The sequence below is a fragment of the Rhincodon typus genome, chromosome 16 (genome assembly GCF_021869965.1).
Source record: "Rhincodon typus isolate 14 chromosome 16, sRhiTyp1.1, whole genome shotgun sequence".
NCBI lineage: Eukaryota > Metazoa > Chordata > Chondrichthyes > Orectolobiformes > Rhincodontidae > Rhincodon > Rhincodon typus.
The window spans coordinates 7,014,541-7,034,325 of NC_063347.1; the positions used below are offsets into that span (position 1 = coordinate 7,014,541).

Here is a 19,785-nt window from a genome sequence, read left to right on the forward strand (position 1 = left end):
AAACGTCAGCCTCTCTGCTCCTATGATGCTGCTTGGCCTGCTGTGTTCATCCAGCCCTGCACCTTGTTGTCTCTCCACTTTGTGTCGGTCAGTAGATTTTTTGTTTATTTATTCATTTCGTGGGATGTGGGTGTCGCTGGTGGGTCCAGCATTTATTGCCCATCCCTAGTTGCCCCTTGAGAAGGTGGTGGTGAGCTGCTTACTGAACCGCAGCAGTTAACCTGCTGTGAGTTGACCCACTATACCATTGAGGAGGGAATTTCAGAATTTTGATCCAGCAAGTAAAGGAATAGCGATGTATTTCCAAGTCAGGATGGTGAGTGGCTTGGAAGGGAACTTGCAGTTGGTGGTGTTCCTAGATATCTCCTGCCCTTATCCTTCTAGATGAAAGTGCTCGTGGGTTTGGAAGGAGCAGTCTGAGGATCTTTCGTAAATTTCTGCAGTGCATCTTGTAGATAGTATGTACAATAACAACAAGAAGAACTGGTGATTGTGAATCTATCCAAGACATTCATAAAGTTCCACTGAACTGACCACAGCAGATAGCAAACTCACAGCAGTGTGTGATTTTCATCATTTACACCAGACCCTAGTAATTCATTTTGAACCATTAATGAGCTCTTTTGACACATTCTGCTTCGTTGGTCATTTGAATCCATCTTTCATGACACAGCTGAGTGAATTTGGAGGTGGATCATCGAACAGATGATCTCCACACTCTGGTGTCTTGGCGTATAGCAGAACTGGGATGGGGGCAAAAACAGCCGTGCAATATGTTTTTTGACGAATAAGGTGATGGCAAATCTCCAGTGGGAACCCACTCCGTTGCTGTTTCTCCCAGAGGCATCGAGGACATTTTGAGGCCTAGCTCAGATCTGCGTTATTTTCTGACACTCCGGCCCATGCTGGTGTCAGTCTTGGAGCCAGTTGCCAAGACCGGCCGCAAGACTTAGAGCAGATTCCCTCTTCTGCAGTTACCGCACTGCCTTTTGGAGTGGAGGGGTGGGGGAGGGGGGATTAGATCCCCAATTGAAAGATGCTCAATTTAGCAGGAGGGCAATCTGTGGCGTCATAGAGCCGTACAGCACGGAAGCAGACCTTCCGGTCCAACTTGTTCATGCCGACTGGATGTCCTAAATAAATTGAGTCTCATTTGCCAGCATATGGCCCATATCCCTCTAAACCCTTTCTATTCATATACCCATCCAGATGTCTTTTAAATGTTGTAATTGTACCAGTCTCCACCACTTTGTCTGGCAGTTCCACACAGGCACCACCCTCTGCGTGAAAAAGTTGCCCCTCATGTTCCTTTTATATCTTTCCCCTCTCACCTTAAACCTATGCCCGCTAGTTTTGGACTCCCCTACCCTGGGGAAAAAGACCTTGGTTATTCACCCTATTCATGACTTTATTAACTTCTTATAAGGTCACCCCTCAGCCTCCGATGCTCCAGGGAAGCAAAGCCCCAGCCTATTCATCTCGAGACGGTTTCCAGCTGCCTGATTGGAAACAGTAGACGTGCAGCAAGAAAGGGTGGGGCACGGAGGGTGGGGCACGGATTAAACTTTATAAGAAGAGTTCACAAACGTGTAACTTACTGGACTTCCTGACAAGCCGGGAGGGCCTGCTGCTCCTGGTGGTCCCTGTTCTCCCCTCAGGCCGGGCAAACCCTGCGTTGTAAGAATATCCGGAATGTTTTTGCCATTATTTTCATCTCGAACAAAAGCGACAGGGCAACTGTAGTAAAACTGACTTCAGCTGCCCCCCCCCGCTGAAATCTGTTTTCCTTTCTCTCAAACAGTGCTGATAGCCATGCCTGTTATGTTTCATGTGTCATCACAGCCAGGCAGTTGTGCAAACAGGATCAAAGAAATTGGTGAGAAACTGCAGAAAGCTACAAAAGGTCTTGGGGGAATTTTGCACTAAACAGAGAAAGCTAGCACACAGGTACAGCAGGTAATCAGGAGGGTTAAAGGGACGTTGGCCCTTACTTCAAAAGGGTTTCATTTTAAGAGTAGGGAGGTCTTACTGCAACTGTACCAGGTGCTGGTGAGATATTTATTTAAGGAAAGTTATTCAAATTGGAGGCACTTCCGAGAAGATTCACTAGGATGATCCCTGGTATGGAGGGATTGTCTTTAGGGCAAAGGCTAGACAGGTTGGGACTCTACTCACTGAAGTTTAGAGAAACGAGTGGTAATCTCATTGAAACATATTGGATTCTTAAGGGGCTTGACAGGGTAAATGCTGAGAGGATGTTTCCCCTCCTGGGAGAATCTAGGACCAGAGGGTATAGTCTCAGAATAAAGGGGCACCAATTTCAGCCTGAGATGAAGAGGAATTTCTTCTCTCAGAGAGTTGAGGGTCTTTGGAACTCCTTGCCACAGAGAGCTGTGGGGGCAGAGGGCTTGTGTATATTTAAAGCTGAGGTAGCTTCCTGATCAGTTGGGGAGTCAAGGATTATGGGGAAAGGGCAGGTAAGTGGATGTGAGGAATATCAGATCAGCCATGATCCTACTGAACGATAGTGCAGGGTCTAGAGGCTGAATGGCCTGTTACTATTTCTCAGTAGCCTCCTTAGGTCCATCCATTAGCTTAACCATGGTGATCTCAACAACTTTCAAAAATTATTTTAATTAATTGCTGAGCACTTGTTTACATTGCAGTTCACTACAAACAATGTGTATTTGTGTAGTACCTTTAACATGGAAATCTGCAGAAAGTTACTTCGCAGGAGGGTTATCAGGCAAAGTCAAGCTAAAGAGAAAAGAATGATAACAGGGTAAGCACAAAGCTGACTCAAAGAAGGAAGTTTCAAAGTGCATCTCAAAGGGCCAGAGATGCAAAGGTTGAGGGAGGTGTTATAGAGCTCCTGCATCGTTGAAAGGCAAGAGATATGTAGGGGGCTTTGAAGAGTTGGAGGCACGCACATATCCCAGAGGATTGTAAGAGGACAGAGAAGAGGCCAGGCCTTGGTGTGACTTGAAGCATTAAAGTTGAAAGAAACCAGCAGAGCAGGCCCATAGGACAGACCTCAACATTAGATAGTCAATGTGTGCCTGACTTACGTCTCTGCCAGATTCCCCTTGTTTCCCTTGCTCGCCCTGAAAAAAAAGTGCAACAGAGACTTGAAAACTGGTGAAGTCATATGGCAGATTTAACTTAGTGCCTACTGGGGCTGCACCAATGTGTGGATCACCTCCAACCGAGCAGCACATTCTTTTGGTCCAGTCATGGGGTGGCTGCTGGGCCTAATACTCACCCTCAATCCAGATAGCCCAGGTGGACCACTCTTCCCATCTTGCCCACTTCTGCCATCCAGCCCTGGTGGTCCTCGGTCACCCTGTGTCCAGGAAGCAGAAACAGGGGGTTCACTTTCTGCTCTTTTATACATACTTTAGAAAGAAAATAACAGGCAAGACTGAAAAAAAAAGATTGAGAAAAGTATCATGGCGACGAGTAAAAATTGAGTATTTTATGTCACTGGGGAATGGTGGTGTGGGGGTGTCAGGGAATTAGGCTTGGGCACATTTTCCTGATCAATGTCAGAGTCATACAACACAGAAACAGACCCTTCAGTCCAAACAGTCCATGCCGAACATTATCCCAAACTAAGCTAGGCCCAGCTGTCCGCACTTAGCCCACATCCCTCCAAACCTTTTCTATTCATGTACTTATCTAAATGTTTTTTAAACATTATAAATTGCCCACATCCACCACTTCCTCAGGAAGTTCATTCCACATGCGAACCACCCTCTGTGCAAAAAATTTGCCCCTTATGTCTCTTTTAAATCTCGCTCCTCTCACCATAAAAATACGTCCCTGAGTCTTGAAATCTCCCGTCCTAGGGAAAAGACACCTACCACTAATCCATCTAGTATTATCCCTGCAGAGCAGAAGCTAAGTCCAATTGCTGTCCCATGATAAGTCAGTAATAGAGTCTTCATGCCAGTAATAACCTCTGCCCATTTGGGTCAGAGTTGGTAGAACAGCTGAGGAGAGAGTGAATGGGTTTGAGGCACTGCTCCTAATCAGTATCATGTAACCCCAAACTGATCCTAAATTTCCAGGGAAGACAGGACAAACTTCTGTTGTGGCGGCATTCATATGACCATTCAAATGTGAAAGCATTTCTATTCACTTTGAAATCCCACTTGGCAACTTTAGCTCTCCGATTCCAACCACTGTCTTTGTTGTACGGCCACTTGCAGGTAAACTGCGATTCTCTAAGCATGGATTACTTTTCTTCAAATGGCAGCATGGTGACTGCCAAGTAGAGGCAATGATAAAACACAGGATAAGGAACCCATTCCATTTGTGGCTAGGAGCTAAGATAACCTAGGAGTGTTAATCTAGTTCATCTCCTGGTAGTTGTTGAAAAGACAGACATTTCGACAAAGGATTTCATCCTGCCCTCTTCAGGACAAATGCAAGAATGCCAAATTTTAACCAGTCACAGCAACTTGTATAGAATATAGAATCCCTACAGTGTAGAAACAGGCCCTTCGGCCCAACAAGTCCACACCAACCCTCAAAGCATCCCACCCAGACCCATCCCCCTGTAATCCACCTAACCTACACATCCCTGAACACTATGGGCAATTTAGAATGGCCAATCCACCTAACCTGCACATTTTTGGACTGTGGGAGGAAACCGGAGCACCCGGAGGAAACCCACACAGACATGAGGAGAATGTGCAAACTCCACACAGACAGTCGCCTGAGGGTGGAATCGAACCCAGGACGCTGGCGCAGTGAGGCGGCAGTGCTAACCACTGAGCCACCATGCCACCTACTACCGGAGAAAAAGGTGCTGATTGGTTGGCAAATCAATTCTGATTGGCCAAAGCATTGCCATGGAGAATCCAAAAACAGGTGCAAATCTTGCTCCTGTAATATAAATTGTTCTGATTGGTTGAAATTTGGCCTTCTTGCATTTGTCCTGATGAAAGCAACACAGAAAGCTTTAGCAACGTGCCTCACTTTTCAGCAAAATTAAAGTTCTGTGTTTCCATCTGACTGAGGATGGTGTTACTGACTAATTACAGCAATTAATCATCATCAATTAGTTCATAGAGTTATACAGCGTGGAAACAGACCCTTCGGTCCAACCAGTCCATGATGAACATAATCCCAGATTAAACTAGTCCCACCTGCCTGAAGCATAAAAACCTTCAGGAATGGTGAGCATCCTTTCACCTTCCCATGCTATTCTTTTGATCAGAAAATAAAAGGGTGACCGAAAGCAAGGGCAAGAGCGAGAGAAAGAGAAACAGAGAGAGAGAGACAGAGAGAGAGAAAGAGAGAGGGAGAGAGAGAGAAAGAGAGAGGGAGAGAGAGGGAAAGAGAGAGAGAGGGAGAGTCTATAATCTAACCCAGTCAACATCTCAAAGCAGGCAGATTGCGAATGAATGGTACATGCAGAACCATTCCTGTCGAAGATGGCATGTGATAAGGATTTGAGTCATGGATAGCCTTATGTTCTACTCTGCTGTTTTGCAATTGTTAAGTTCTCTATCTGCACCTTTGGACTAAAAGCAGCAAGTTCACCTGTACAGGTGGCACAGAACTTACCTACTTTCAAGGAAGGCTGGCTCAGAACATGCCTCCGTTGTATATGGACACATCCCATGCACTTCATCCCACTGGGAATCTGGATCAGAGACGGACACAGAATCCGGTGGAATGAAGGACATCAGAGTGTGTCTTCCTGATCGGCTTGTTCATCATCTTCAGATTATTTCCACTTCAAAGTTTATTTTTAAGATCAGGACAACCATCTCAGCAGATCATGTCTAATTAACGATATAAATGGTGATGGAACATAGATATTAGTCTGTGACCTAGGCTCAGATTTTGCTGCGGTAATAGAAATGAGGATGTCACAGCTCCGAAAAATCCTGCTGTTGCATTCCAGCCCAACAGACTCAGCCCTGAGATTGTGCAATGGCCTGAACTTAAGAATACTTATTAGTTCCACGTCAAAAAAAGGTTGCAAACATTATACCCAGTATGTTTGGCACTGAATGAGATCTTAATGGCACAATGAGTGATAATTCTGAGCAACCTCTCTGGCTTGGAAAGTAAAATGACAAATGGGGAGACCTCATTCCCTCTAGAGAAAATGATGTTGCAAAAGTTTACTTCCACTTGTCCTGTTTCTTAAACTCTCTCCCATTTGTATCTCACGTTTTTTTTTTAAATCTTGCTTGCTACACATGATTTAAGATAGAATTTTATGTTATTTTTTAAAATTCCTGGCTTGCAGTCTGCTTTAGCCTGTGAGGATATTTCCATCTGATTGATTGACGAGTGTCACTATGTCTTCCACTGTCCATAAACACCGTGAAAAGGGGGTTACACTGGAGCAGGCGATAGGGTGGTTAAGGAAGCATTTAGCATGCTTGCCTTCATTGCTCAGATCTTTGAATATAGGAGTTGGGATGTCATGTTGAGGTTGTACAGTATATTGTTGAGGCTTCTTCTGGAGTACTGCGTCCAATTCTGATTGCCCCGTTGTAGAAAGGATATCATTAAATTGGAGAGGGTTTGGAAAAGATTTACCAGGATGTTGCCAGGACTGGAAGGTTTGAGTTATAAAAGACAGTCTGGATAAGCTGGGACTGTTTTCACTGGAGTGTAGTTGGTTGAGGGGGGACCTTATAGAGGTTTATAAAATCATGAGGGGCGTAGATAAGGTGATTAGCCAAGGTCTTTATCCCTGAGGTGGGGGAGTTCAAAACTGGGGGTGATATTTTTAAGGTGAGAGGAGAACGAGTTAAAAAGGACATGAGGGGCAACTTTTTTACACAGAGAGTGGTTAGTTGTGGAATGGACTGCCAGAGGAAGTGGTGGATGCAGATACAGTTACAACGTTTAAAAGACATTTGGATAAGTAAATGAATAGGAAAGGTTTGGAGGGAAATGGAACATACGCAGGCAGGTGGGACTAGTTTAGTTGGAAACATGGACAGTGTGGACTAGTTGGATCGAAAGGTCTGTTTCCACACTGTATGACTCTATGAAATCTACACCAACAAGCTCACAAAATAAAAATCTGAGGATTTGTACACCATCAAATGCCACAATTTATTCTAACATTGTTGGGAACAAAGTCCAGGCTACAGTTCCAGTACTATTCGGTGCATCAGCATGTGAATATTTGCATCAATGACATTGAGATAATGAATGTGTTAATAAAACATTCAGTAGCATTAGAATGAGGACTCAGGGATGTAATGGATAATAGGCTAAAGAACCCCATGTCATCCCAAGTAGAGGCAGAACATGAAATTCAGCTTAGAGCTGAACAGGAGACTAAAGTGTCCCTTAGTTTCAATATAATGAAAATAACAATGCAATTAGCTCATGAAGTCAAACTGAGTGCACGATTTTTTTTGGAATGCTGTGACTGTTGTTCTATCAGCAAATGCTGCAGCTATTCAGGGGCAGTAAGATCCCACAAATGGGACTGAAGAATCATGTATTAAATTATAGTTCATGACATTATTCAAGAGAAGAATGAAACCAGGAGAATTCCCAGCTTTTTTCGAATACTATCATTAGATGTTTTTGAAATTATCTGATCCACCAGAAGAGATATAGAAATAGTATAAGGTTTCAACTAAAGGAACTTGGCTCAGGCAGTGATGCATTCTATCGTGCTGCCTCAGAGTACTAACCTAGATTATGAACTCAACTTCTGAAGCAGAAATGAGAATTGTAATGAAGGTTCATAATTTATTTTTACTATTTGGAAACTTGGGTTTTAAAGTGGACAGAAACATGTATAACTTTAAGTTTAACTTGCACTTTTATACGGTGCATGAAAACGGGAAGGACATAGTTTTGGTTTCATTTTGCAATTGTTTTGTGAGTGGTGCTGGGATATTTAAAGTTTGTTGACATGTGCATTATTAATCACAGTTTACAGGCTTGAAATACAGCTTGAGGTGAACAGTTCAATGCATTAGAAATAAGAATAGAAAAACAAAACCTAGCAGCAGGCATCGACTATCACAGGAAGACCAATTCAGAAGGTCAAGCTAAAATGAGCTCTTAGATTAACAGTCTGGGGATAAAGTCCTGAGAGGTTTAGATGCAAACCCTAGAAGTAGAAACATTTTGGAAGGTAAGAGGATGAAAAAACTCATGTATCCGATCTGGAAATGTTCAGTAAGAAGAAAGCTCCAGAAACCAATTTCTGTCAAGGTACATGAGCAAGGAACTTTTAACTAGAGACAGGGTGCCCCTTCACTGCAACTTTCTGTTGGAAAGGTATTGGACTCAATTATTAAGGAAGCAATAGCAAAACATTTGGCATTTGGACTAATATATGGATAGAAAAGGTTTAGAAGGATATGGGCCAAGTGTAGGGAAATAGCTTAGCGTGGATGGACATGTTGGTTTGCATGGACCTGTTTGGCCCAAAGGGGGGTCTCCGTGCTGTAGAATTCTATGACTCTAACGTTTGGAAAATCAGAATCAAATCCAGCAGATGGCTTCATGAAAGGGAAATGGTGTCTGACTAATTTATTAGAATTTTTTGAGGTAGTCTCAACCCGAGTGGATAGAGGGGAACCTGTAGATGTGTTTTATTTGGACTTCCAGAAGGTGTCTGAGAAGGAATCTTACAAAAGGTTGTCTCAGAAGAGCCCAAAGTGTTGGAGGTAATGTATTTGCATGGATAGAGAATTGGATCATGGGCAGGAGACAGTGAGAGGGGATACGGGGTTCTTTATCAGGTTGGCCACCCAGTGACCAGGGGTGTTTCATAGGGATTGGTGTTGGGACTGCAACTGTTTACAATATAATAGTAATGACTTAGAGGAAGGAAGTGAATGTACTGTAGCCAAATTTGCAGATGTCCAAAAGATAGGTGGAAAGACAGGTTTTTGATCAGTTGGGAAAAGCAAGGTAAACAAGCAGGCAAGTGTACATGAGGAAGGTCAGATCAGCCATGATCCTATCAAAGGGGAGAGCAGGCTCAAGGGGTCGAACAGCCTACTTCTGTTCACTTTCCTTATGGTCTTATCTGGAAGGTTGTTGCCAAGGGTATGAGGGTAGAATTTTATTTCTGATATTATAATAAAATTGTTTCAATTCTTTCTTGTACGGTGTTATAGAGTTAGTGCTTTTTTTTGTCCTTTGCGCAGATTCAGTCTTCGTATGGAGAACTGGGAGCTGTTAAACAGAAATCGGAAGTTGATAAACACTTGACAAAGAACCAGACTGCCTTCAAATATCGGAAAATCTGCATGTCCAATCCTTATTATTCACATTGCTAATGAAAAGTGGTCCACCTTTACTTTGTCTGTTTTACCATGCTGTTATCAAAATGAGTGATTCATGCATTAGGAATTAAAAAATCTCCCGAGTCAGCTTCAAGAGATACCAGGTTTCTGCACAGTGCAGTTCAAATAAAGAGTAAACTTCCCTCTCTACTCAACCCTAAAACTACCTCTTAACTTGCCCTCTTTGTATCTCACACTCCATTCACACTGTTCCTCCCCACACTATGCACCTTGGTGCTTTCATTTAGAATAACAGAGTCACAGAGTTGTACAGCACATAAACAGACCCTTCGATCCAACTCGTCAATTCTGACCAGATATCCTAAACTAATCTAGTCCCAGCATCTCGCTCATATCCCTCTGAACCCTTCCTATTCATATACCTATCCAGATGCCTTTTAAATGCTGTAGTTGTACCAGCCTCCACCACTTTCTCTGGCAGCTCGTTCCATACATGTACCACCTTGAACGTGAAAAAGTTGCCCCTTAGGTCTCTTTTAAATCTTTCCCATCTCGCCTTAAACCTATGCCCTCTAGTGTTGGACTACCCCACCCTGGGAAAAAGACCTTGGCTATCCATGCCCCTCATGACTTTATAAACCTCTATAAGGTCACCCCTCAGCCTCCAACACTCCAGGGAAAATAGCCCCAGCTTATTCAGCCTCCCCCCATAGCTCAAACCCTCTAACCCCTGCAAAATCCTCATAAATCTTTTCTGAACTCTTTCAAGTTTCACGACAACTTTCCTATAGCAGGGAGACCAGAAATGAATGCAGTATTCCAAAAAGTGGCCTAACCAATGTCCCGTACCACCGTGGCTTGACACCCCAATTCTTATACTCAATGCACTGATCACTAGAGACAAGCATACCAAACACCTTCTTCACTATCCTGTCCACCTGCAACTCCAGGAGACAGTTAATCTCACGCAAGGTTCTGCTGGGCTGGACAAAGTCAGAAGTGACACAATACCAGGCTATAGTCCAACAGGTGTATTTGGAATCACACAAGCTTGTGTTATAGGCTCTGCCTATAAACTCTGTATCTGTGTTCCCTGCTTTCTCACTGCACCTGACGAAGGGGCTTCACTCCAAAAGCTTGTGTGATTCCAAATAAGCCCCTGTTGGACTACAACCCTGGTGTTGTGTGAATTCTGACTTTGTCCATCCCAGTCCAACACTGGCACCTGCACATCACTGCTGGGCTGGGACACAGAGTTTAACATTTAGAGGAAGGCACTTCCTGTACTTTATCATGCTAAGGTTTGGGTTGCTCTTCATTAATAGACATTAAACCAATTTTTAATCTTAACTCTGAGGTCAATAGGATTTTGTTTTTCCAAAGGGGATAGAGGGCACTGGTGAGTTACATCCCACTGAATACCAGCATCGGTTCAAGGGGCCAAATGGTCTCCTCCTCTTCCAATATTGACCTTTCTGTTTGCTCGGACCACCAGGACAGCAACCATGATGATCCAAAAGGTAATCTGTGACTTGCAGCTGGCTGAGAGGTGGCCTTTTTCTCCCATTGAGGGTGGGGGGTAGCTGGATTCCCTCTCCAAGTTTTCAGAGGCGAAGGAGGAAAGCCTGAAACATTCAGCAAGCAGGTTTCGCTCACGGCCGGAGATGATGACTTTTCACAACTGGGTATTAAATTCCAGGTGACCACTGGCAGGTTTCCCAGTCCCTGAAGTTCATTGCCCAGCAAACCACCTTCAAATCAACAATTTACACACAGCTCTGTTGCTCAACTGTGATAGTTCTGTTTAGATAACATTTTACCTTTTCCCCTGGGAATCCTCTTGGACCTTGATCTCCCTATAGGAAAGAAGGGAAACAAAAGGATTAAACAGTGCTTACACAACATCGTGATAGTAACTGAATCTTCAAGGCACAAACCTTTTTCTCCCGAGCTCTGGGGTTTTCAATTTTTTCTCCTCATATGCGTACCTGTCTCATTTTAATCAAAATCATTCTTCTTTACCAAAAAACAACAGTGTTGCCCTTTCCTTTATCCCCATGTTACATCAGTCACCGTAATTCTGGTTCATCACTCTCATGTCAACCATTATTTTGTGGAATTATAAGTAGATGTCCTGCTAGGCTAGAACTGGAACCAGGACTAATACTGTCTAGCTTGTCCACATCTGAGTCTACATTCTTTCATAGCTGCAAATCCTGGTCCATCCACTACAGAGGTATGAGAGCTAGCCACTGAGCTACTACAGCTCAACAACAGGTGATCACTCTTTGTTCCATTTTATCTGCACTTCTTTCAAGAATTTTAGCCATGTGGGTACAACAAGGAAAGGAAAGACTTGCATTTACACAGTGTCTTTGATACGGCACCTTCAAATACTTCACAACCATTGAATTAAATATGAATTAAAATTGGTGTAGCCAATGCGAAACGCGGCATGGCATTTTACAAAGATTGTTCCGAGATCTCTGTTGTCAGAAAGCGTGGCAGAGCGGGTAGAAAAATCGATCAGGACTGAAAGACGCCAAATGCGAGTTGTCAGTGGAGCTGTCTGGGAAATGGTTCCTCCGCTGAGATCGACACATTTTTAAGCAAAAAGGCAGGCAAAGAGTTGTGAGAAAAAGGCAGGAAAGTGGAGTTGAGGATTATCAGATCAGTCATGATCTCACTGAACGGTAGACCAGACTCAATGGCCTGAATGACCTTCTGCTTCCATGTCTTCTAATCCACATCAGTCATGGCCAATGACATCAGAGCTGATTTAGGGCTGGGCCAGTGGAAAAAAATTATTAAATGCTTCCTCATGCACACGTCAAAATGAATTTAATAATTGCCCACAAAGTGCTGATACTGCCAGTATTTTAAACATTAACGTTGCTGTCTAAGAATCTTCTGCTTTATGATAGGGTTAGAGATAGGGTGCTTCCTCTACTGTAGAACCACAGGTAGGAGTGAATGCAATGCGCAGCATAGAAGCACACAGCAAGGAACGTACCTGTGGGCCTGGGGGACCTCTTTGACCTTCCAAACCCTGCCAAGATAAAAGAAAGGAAAAATGAATGCAGAGTTGCATTGTATGGTACATTTCCTTTTGTGATACATGTCCATTAAGAAACCTTGAGGAGAGAAGGCACATTTTATACATAAGAATTGAGCTGTTTTCTTTCAGCTCCCAACTCAGCTTCAGCAGTTTTACAATAGTTGGCAGGTCTCTAGAAATCTCCTCAAGGAAACATGGGAATGGTCATTCCACATTTTTTTCCTGTGATATGGACATCACTGGCCAGGCCAGTTTTTCTTGCCCATCTCTAATTGCCCTTGGAAAGGTGACAGTGAAATGCCTTCTTGAACTGCTGTAGACCATTTGCTGTAGGTACATACATAATACTGTTAAGGAGGATTTTGATCCAGCGGCATCGAAGGAAAAAGCAATGCATTTCCATGTCAGGATGGTGAGTGGCTTGGAAGGGAACTTGCAAGTGTTTCCATGTGCCTGCTGCCCTTGTCCTTGGAAGTGGTAGAGGGTGAGGTGCTGTCAAAAGAGCCTTGGTGAATTTCTGGAGAGCATCTTGTAAAGGGTACACACAGCTGGCACTGAGTGTTGGTGGTGGAGGGGGTGAATGTTTGTGGGAATCAGGGGATAGTGCAATCAACCAGACTGCTTTGTCCTAGACAGTGTCATCCACTGTGCAAGGTACAACTCCAGCAGAGAGGTTTCCCCTCGGATTCCAGTTGACTCCGGTTTTGCTCGGGCTCCTTGATGCCTCACTGAGTCAAATGCAGCCTTCATGTCAAGGGCTGTCCCTCTCTCCACCCCTCTGGAATTCAGCCCTTTTGTCCATGTTTGAACCAAGCCTGTAATGAGATCAGGAGCTGAGTGGCCCTGGCAGAACCCAAACTGGGCATCAATGAGCAGGTTATTGCTGAGCAGGTGCTGTTTGGCAGAGCTGTTCCATCACTTTACTGTTGTCTGAGAGTAGACTGATGAGCAGTAATTAACTGGGTTGGATTTGTATTGCTTTATGTAAGTCAAAGATGGATTTCAGCACTGATCCTAGTTTCATCAGCATCTTCATCAAGTTCCCTGACATGTTCGGCATGAGTTGATCTCTACCAGAAGAAGCTTGCTGAGAACAAAAGCTGGCCAATACAAATGAACTTCTACGCCTCAACCTGGAAATTGTATCTACTGAAGAACAGTGAGCAGGGTTGAAGCCCCTCACATACGTTGCAATGCAAAATCTACAGCGTTCTTCATTTAGTCAATTATACACCAACAAAGTATTGACCAGCACTAGTGTACATTCAGGAAAACGTGGCAGTTTCCAACTTACTCGATCACCTGTTAGGCCGGGGAGGCCAGTCTCCCCTCTGGGACCTCTCAACCCAGATTCACCAGGCTTGCCAGGATCACCCTGGAAAAGAAAACCACATTTACTGCTGACATTGTCAAATATCTCCCTTCCCATTCAGCTGGGTTGAACGTTTAAACGTTTTGGATAAAGTGCACCCATTTCATTCCAGTGTAATTTAATCTGTTAGTAATTTAATATGTTAAAATTTAATCAGCCTAGTGCTTTAGTGTAGGAAACCACTTGATGAAATTGAGGTCATAGACAGATAGAAACTAGGAGCAAGAGTAGGCCATTCAGCCCCTTGAGCCTGCTCTGTGTTCAATCTGATCATGGCTGATCCTCTATCTCAATGCCATATTCCTGCCTTCTGCCAATACCCCTTTAGCATTTAAAAATTACCATCTTCTCTCTTTAGTATCTATCACTTTCCTGAATATATTCAGTGACTTGGCCTCCATAGCCTTCTGTGGTAGAGAATTCCACAGGTTCGCTTCCTTTGAGTGAAAAAACTTTTCCTCATCTGAATCCTAACTTGTCTACCCTGTATCCTGGGAATGTATCCCCTGGGTTTACATTTCTAACCAGGGGTAACATCCTCCCTGTATCCAGAAGTACGGCTGTGTTAGGCTTTTATATGATTCAATCGGACGCCCTCTCATTCTTCTGAACTCGAGTGAATACAGGCCCAGTCGAGCAAATTTCTCCTCATAGGACAATCCTGCCATCCCTGGTGCTAGCCTAGTGAATCTTTACTACACTCACTTTACGGCAAGTATACCCTTTCTTGGGTGGCAATACAAAGCTGCAGCAATACTCCAGGTGTAGTCTCACCAAGGCCCTGTACAACCGCAATAAGATATCCCTATTTCCAAACTGAAACCCTCTTGTTCCATCATCTTGCTCATTGCTCCAGAGGCACTGTTTATTTAGAATGACCTCGTTGTTAAAGCGCTAGTGATTGTCTGGAAGGATTTGCGACAAGATGGAGGAAATTTTTATATAGCGGTCTAGCGACTGGACTAATAATTCAGGTAACCGGGATAGAACATAGAACATAGAACAGTACAGCATAGTACAGGCCCTTCGGCCCACAATGTTGTGCTGAACTTTTACCCTAAACCTAAGGTCTATCTAACCTCCACCCCTACCTTATACTATCATCCATATGCCTACCTAATAGCCACTTAAATGCCCCTAATGAGGCCGACTCCACTACCCTCTCCGGCAATGCATTCCATGCCCCGACCACTCTCTGAGTAAAGAACCTACCTCTGACGTCTCTCCTATATCTACCACCACTCACTTTAAAACTATGCCCCCTCGTAATAGCTACCTCCACCTTAGGAAAAAGTCTCTGGCTGTCTACTCTATCTATACCTCTGATCATTTTGTACACCTCTATCAAGTCACCTCTCATCCTTTGTCGTTTTAAAGAGAAAAACCCTAGGTCTCTCAACCTTTCCTCGTAAGACCTTCCCTCCATTCCAGGCAACATCCTGGTAAATCTCCTCTGCATCTTTTCCAATGCTTCCACATCTTTCCTGTAATGAGGTGACCAGAACTGGACACAATACTCCAGATGTGGCCAAACCAGGCTTTTGTATAGCTGGAGCATAACTTCACGGCTCTTGAACTCAATCCCTCTATTAATGAAAGCTAACACACCATACGCCTTCTTAACAACTCTATCCACCTGGGTGGCAGCTTTCAGGGAACTGTGGACATGAATCTCAAGATCCCTCTGCTCCTCCACGCTGCCAAGAATCTTTCCGTTAACCCTGTATTCCGCTTTCAAATTTGTCCTTCCCAAAATGAATCACCTCACACTTTTCAGGGTTAAACTCCATCTGCCACTTCTCAGCCCAGCTCTGCATCCTATCAATGTCCCTTTGTAACCTAGAACAGCCCTCCGCACTATCTACAACTCGACCCACCTTCATATCGTCCACGAACATACTAATCCACCCTTCCACTCTTCCATCCAAATCATTTACAAAAATCACAAATAGAAGAGGACCGAGAACAGGTCCTTGTGGTACACCACTCATAACTGAGCACCATGTTGAATAGTTTCCGTCCACTACCACCCTTTGTCTTCTAAGGGTCAGCCAATTCTGAATCCAATCTGCCACATTTCCCCCTATCCCATGCCTCCTTACCTTCTGCATGAGCCTACCATGGGGAACCTTATCAAACGCCTTACTTAAATCCATGTATACCACATCCACTGCTCTACCTTCATCCACATGTTTGGTCACCTATTCAAAGAATTCAATAAGTTTTGTGAGGCATGATCTACCCCTCACAAATCCATGCTGACTATCACGAATCAAACTGTGCCTATCCAAGTGATCATAAATCCCATCTCTCAGAGCCCTTTCCAATAATTTGCCCACCACTAAAGTAAGACTAACTGGCCTGTAATTTCCAGGGTTATCCCTATTCCCCTTTTTGAACAAGGGAATGACATTTGCCACTCTCCAATCTTCCGGCACTATACCCATGGACAGTGAAGACGAAAAGATCACCGCCAAAGGCCCTGCGATCTCTTCCCTCACTTCCCATAGAATCTTTGGATAAATCCCATCAGGCCCGGGGGAGTTACCTTTCTTCAAGTTCCTCAAAATTCCTAGCACATCTTCCTTACTAACATCCACCTCCTCTAGCCTATCAGCCTGTTTCACACTAATGACTGATAATGACTGAAAGGCATGGGGTCATATAAATAGAAAACAACTGTAGGATACCACCAAATAAAGGGATTTGGGATTCCTTGTACATGAATCCCAAAAAGCTGGCATCCCAGTTCAGCAGGGTTTACAGCGAGTAAATGGAATGTTGGTGTTTATTTGAAAGGAAATGGAGCATAACAATAGAGAAGTTTTGCTAAAACTATACAAGGCACTGGTCAGACCACAGCTGGAATACTGTGAACAGTTCTGGGCCCCTTATCTAGGGAAAGACGTACTGGCATTGGAGGCAGTCTGCAGAAGGTTCACTTGGCTATGACATAAAAACACAGAAGATAGGAGCAGGAGGAGGCCATTCGGTCTTCCAGTCTGCTCCATCATTCATCACAATCACGGCTGATCGACCAACTTAATGGCCTAATCCTGCTTTCTCCTCTTAACCTTTGATCCCACTTACCCAATTACCTGATGGAGGGACTGTCTTATGAGGGGAGGTTGAGTAGGTTGGGTCATTGGAGTTTGGAAGAACAAGAGGTGACCTTATGGAAATATACAAGCTGCTTAGGGAAATTGACAGGGTAGATGCAGGAAGGCCGTTTCCCTTTGTAGGAGAGTATAGAACCAGAGGGCATCATTTCAGAGTACATTGCCCATTTAAGACGGAGATAAGGAGGAATTTCTTCTCTCAGAAAGTGGTGGTGAATCTGTGGAATTCGTTATCACAGAGGACTGTTGAGGTTCAGTCGTTCAGTATATCCAAAGCTGAGATAGCTTTTTTAAAGTGTAACGGAATCAAAGATTACAGGGGAAAAGGCAGGAAAATGGAGTTGAGGGTTATTAGGTCAACCGTGATCTCAGTGAACAGCAGAGGAGGCTCGATCAGCTGAATGGTCCACTTCTGCCCCCTACTTCTTATGGTCTTAAGGAATTCAAATTCAGTTTGTTAACTGAATCTGGAATAGAAGTGGTTATCGTCGACCATAAGAAATAGGAACAGAAGGAGGCCGTTCGGCCCCTCGAGCCTGCTCCACTATTCAATACGGTCATGGCTGATCCAACATTCCTCACGTTCACTTTTGTGCCCTTTCCCCGTAACTCATGATTCCCTGACTGATCAAGAATTTATCTATCCCAGCCTTAAATATATACAAGGACTCTGTCCCCACAGCTCTCTGTGGCAAGGAATTCCAAAGACTCTCAACCCTCTGAGAAGAAGAAATCCCTCCTCATTTCACTCTTAAATTGGTGCCCCTTTATTCTGAGACTGTGCCCTCTGGTCCTAGACTCTCCCACGAGGGGAAACATCCTCTCTGCATTTATTCTGTCAAGCATCTTAACAATCCGATATGTTTCAATGAGATCACCTCTCATTCTTCTAAACTCAAGCGAGTACAGTCCAGCCTATTTAACCCTTACTCAGAAAATAATCCCTATATACCAGGGTACATCCTGATGATGTTACCGTTTGTAAATAAGGGGACTAAAAATAAGGGGCAGCACGGTGACTCAGTGACTCAGTGGTTAGCACTGCTGCCTCACAGCACCAGGGACCTGGGTTCAATTCCACCCTCAGACGACTGTCTGTGTGAAGTCTGCACATTCTCCCCGTGTCTGTGTCGGTTTCCTCCCATGGTCTAAAGATGTGCAGGTTAGGTGGATTGGCCATGGGAAATGCAGGGTTGCAGAGATAGGGTAGGAGGTTGGGATGCTCTTTGGAGGGTCGGAATGGGCTGAATGGCCTGCTTCCACACTGTAGGGGTAATATGAAAATTGCTCACAGTACTCCAGATGTGCTGTCACCAGCACCTTGTACCGTTGCAGTAAGACTGCCCCACTCTTATATTCTAAAGCTCTTGAAATAAGGGCCATTACTTTCTGATTACCCGCTGAAACAGTGTTTCAATGAGAAGTAGACCCCAAGTCCTAAAAACAAAAAAATGCTGGAGATCACAGCAGGACAGGAAGCATCCATGGAGAGACAGCAAGCTAACATTTCGAGTCTAGATAACTCTTCAGCTGAGCCCATATGAAACAAACTTGTGTGTTTCACATGAGCTCTGATGAAAAGTTGTCTAGACTTGAAACGTTAGCTTGCTCTCTCTCCATGGATGCTGCCTGACAAGCTGTGATCTCCAGCATTTTTTGTTTTTAGGATTCCTGCATTTGCAGTAATTTGTTCCTACACCCCCAAGTCCCTTTATGTTGCAGAGTGACCATGAAAAGCAGATTGTCATGAAATCAAAGATGGTTCACTAATATTTTTTCACAAAAGGATCTCTGCTGTCTTTATCTGGTCTGTCACAGGAAGTCACTCAGCCATGGCAATTGGAAGTGGGAAGTAAATGTTGGCTTTCCAAAAGACATATCCACATCAAGAATCTTATCGATTACAGAGTGGCTCATTTAGTCACTCCAGAGGGCTGTTAAAAGTCAACCACAACATTGGCGTTGGAGTTGATCAATACTAGAATTTGAATAATGATGGCAAGTTTTCTTTGTGTAAGGTCATTAATTAATGACAATCTGAGAAGCACACTTAAATATGGTTCATTTGCATGACAATAAGAACTGTGTGTTACAATGGGGCGGGTGGGGGGGAGCGCAAAAGGAAGGGCTACATCTTCACATGACAGGTAGAAATCTTTTTGCCAGATAATTTACTGTTGGTATTTTCCTTAATCAGCTTGTCCAGACACCTACTGGAGCAGGTGAGACTCGAACCTGGATCAGAGGTAGGGACACTACCATTTTACCACAAACCTAGCTACATCATAATCTGTTCTGTAAAAGAGTCATACCATACACAAAATTTCAGTCCACAAATGCTGCCGGGCATGCTGAGTGTCTCCAGCATTTTCTGTGTTTGTTTCAGATTTCCAGCATCCCCAGCATTTTGCTTTTATATATAAGAACATGAGAACTAGGAACAGGAGTAGGCCATTCAGCCCCTCGAACCTGCTCCACCATTCAATAAGATCATGGCTGATCTCATCTTGGCCTCAACTCCACTTTCCTGCCTGCTCCCCACAACTCTTTAACCCATTACTGATTAAAAATCTGCCTATCTCCTGCTTAAATTTATTCACTATCTCAGCACCCAATACACTCTAGAGGAGAGAATTCCACAGATTCACGACCCTTTGAGAGAAGTAATTTCTCCTCATCTCTGTTTTAAATCTGCCACCACTTATCCTAAAACTGTGACCCCCCATTCTAGATTGCCCCACATGTGCAAACATCCTCTCTATGTGTATGTTGATAACCTCGTTTAGCATCTTATATAACTCAATTAGCTCTCCTCTTGATCTTCCAAACACCAGAGCATGTAGATTATATTATATCAGAGATAGTAGGAACTGCAGATGCTGGAGAATCTGAGACAACAAGGAGCAGGGCTGGATGAACACAGCAGGCCAAGCAGCATCATAGGAGCAGAAAGGCTGACGTTTCGGGCCTCGGCCATTCTGA

At 43.9% G+C, this 19,785-nt stretch overlaps 1 protein-coding gene across 1 annotated transcript in view; it reads right to left on the reverse strand.

The window, feature by feature from the left end:
* Window positions 1–19,785, reverse strand: part of LOC109916444 (collagen alpha-1(VII) chain-like) — a 260,704-nt gene that overhangs the window by 149,198 nt on the left and 91,721 nt on the right. The window contains exons 41-46 of the mRNA XM_048606678.1: window positions 13,607–13,687; window positions 12,268–12,303; window positions 11,075–11,110; window positions 3,263–3,343; window positions 3,069–3,104; window positions 1,599–1,670 (exon numbers count right to left, since the gene is read on the reverse strand). Of these exons, the coding sequence (XP_048462635.1) occupies window positions 1,599–1,670; window positions 3,069–3,104; window positions 3,263–3,343; window positions 11,075–11,110; window positions 12,268–12,303; window positions 13,607–13,687 (342 nt within the window). The remainder of the gene's footprint in view (window positions 1–1,598; window positions 1,671–3,068; window positions 3,105–3,262; window positions 3,344–11,074; window positions 11,111–12,267; window positions 12,304–13,606; window positions 13,688–19,785) is intronic.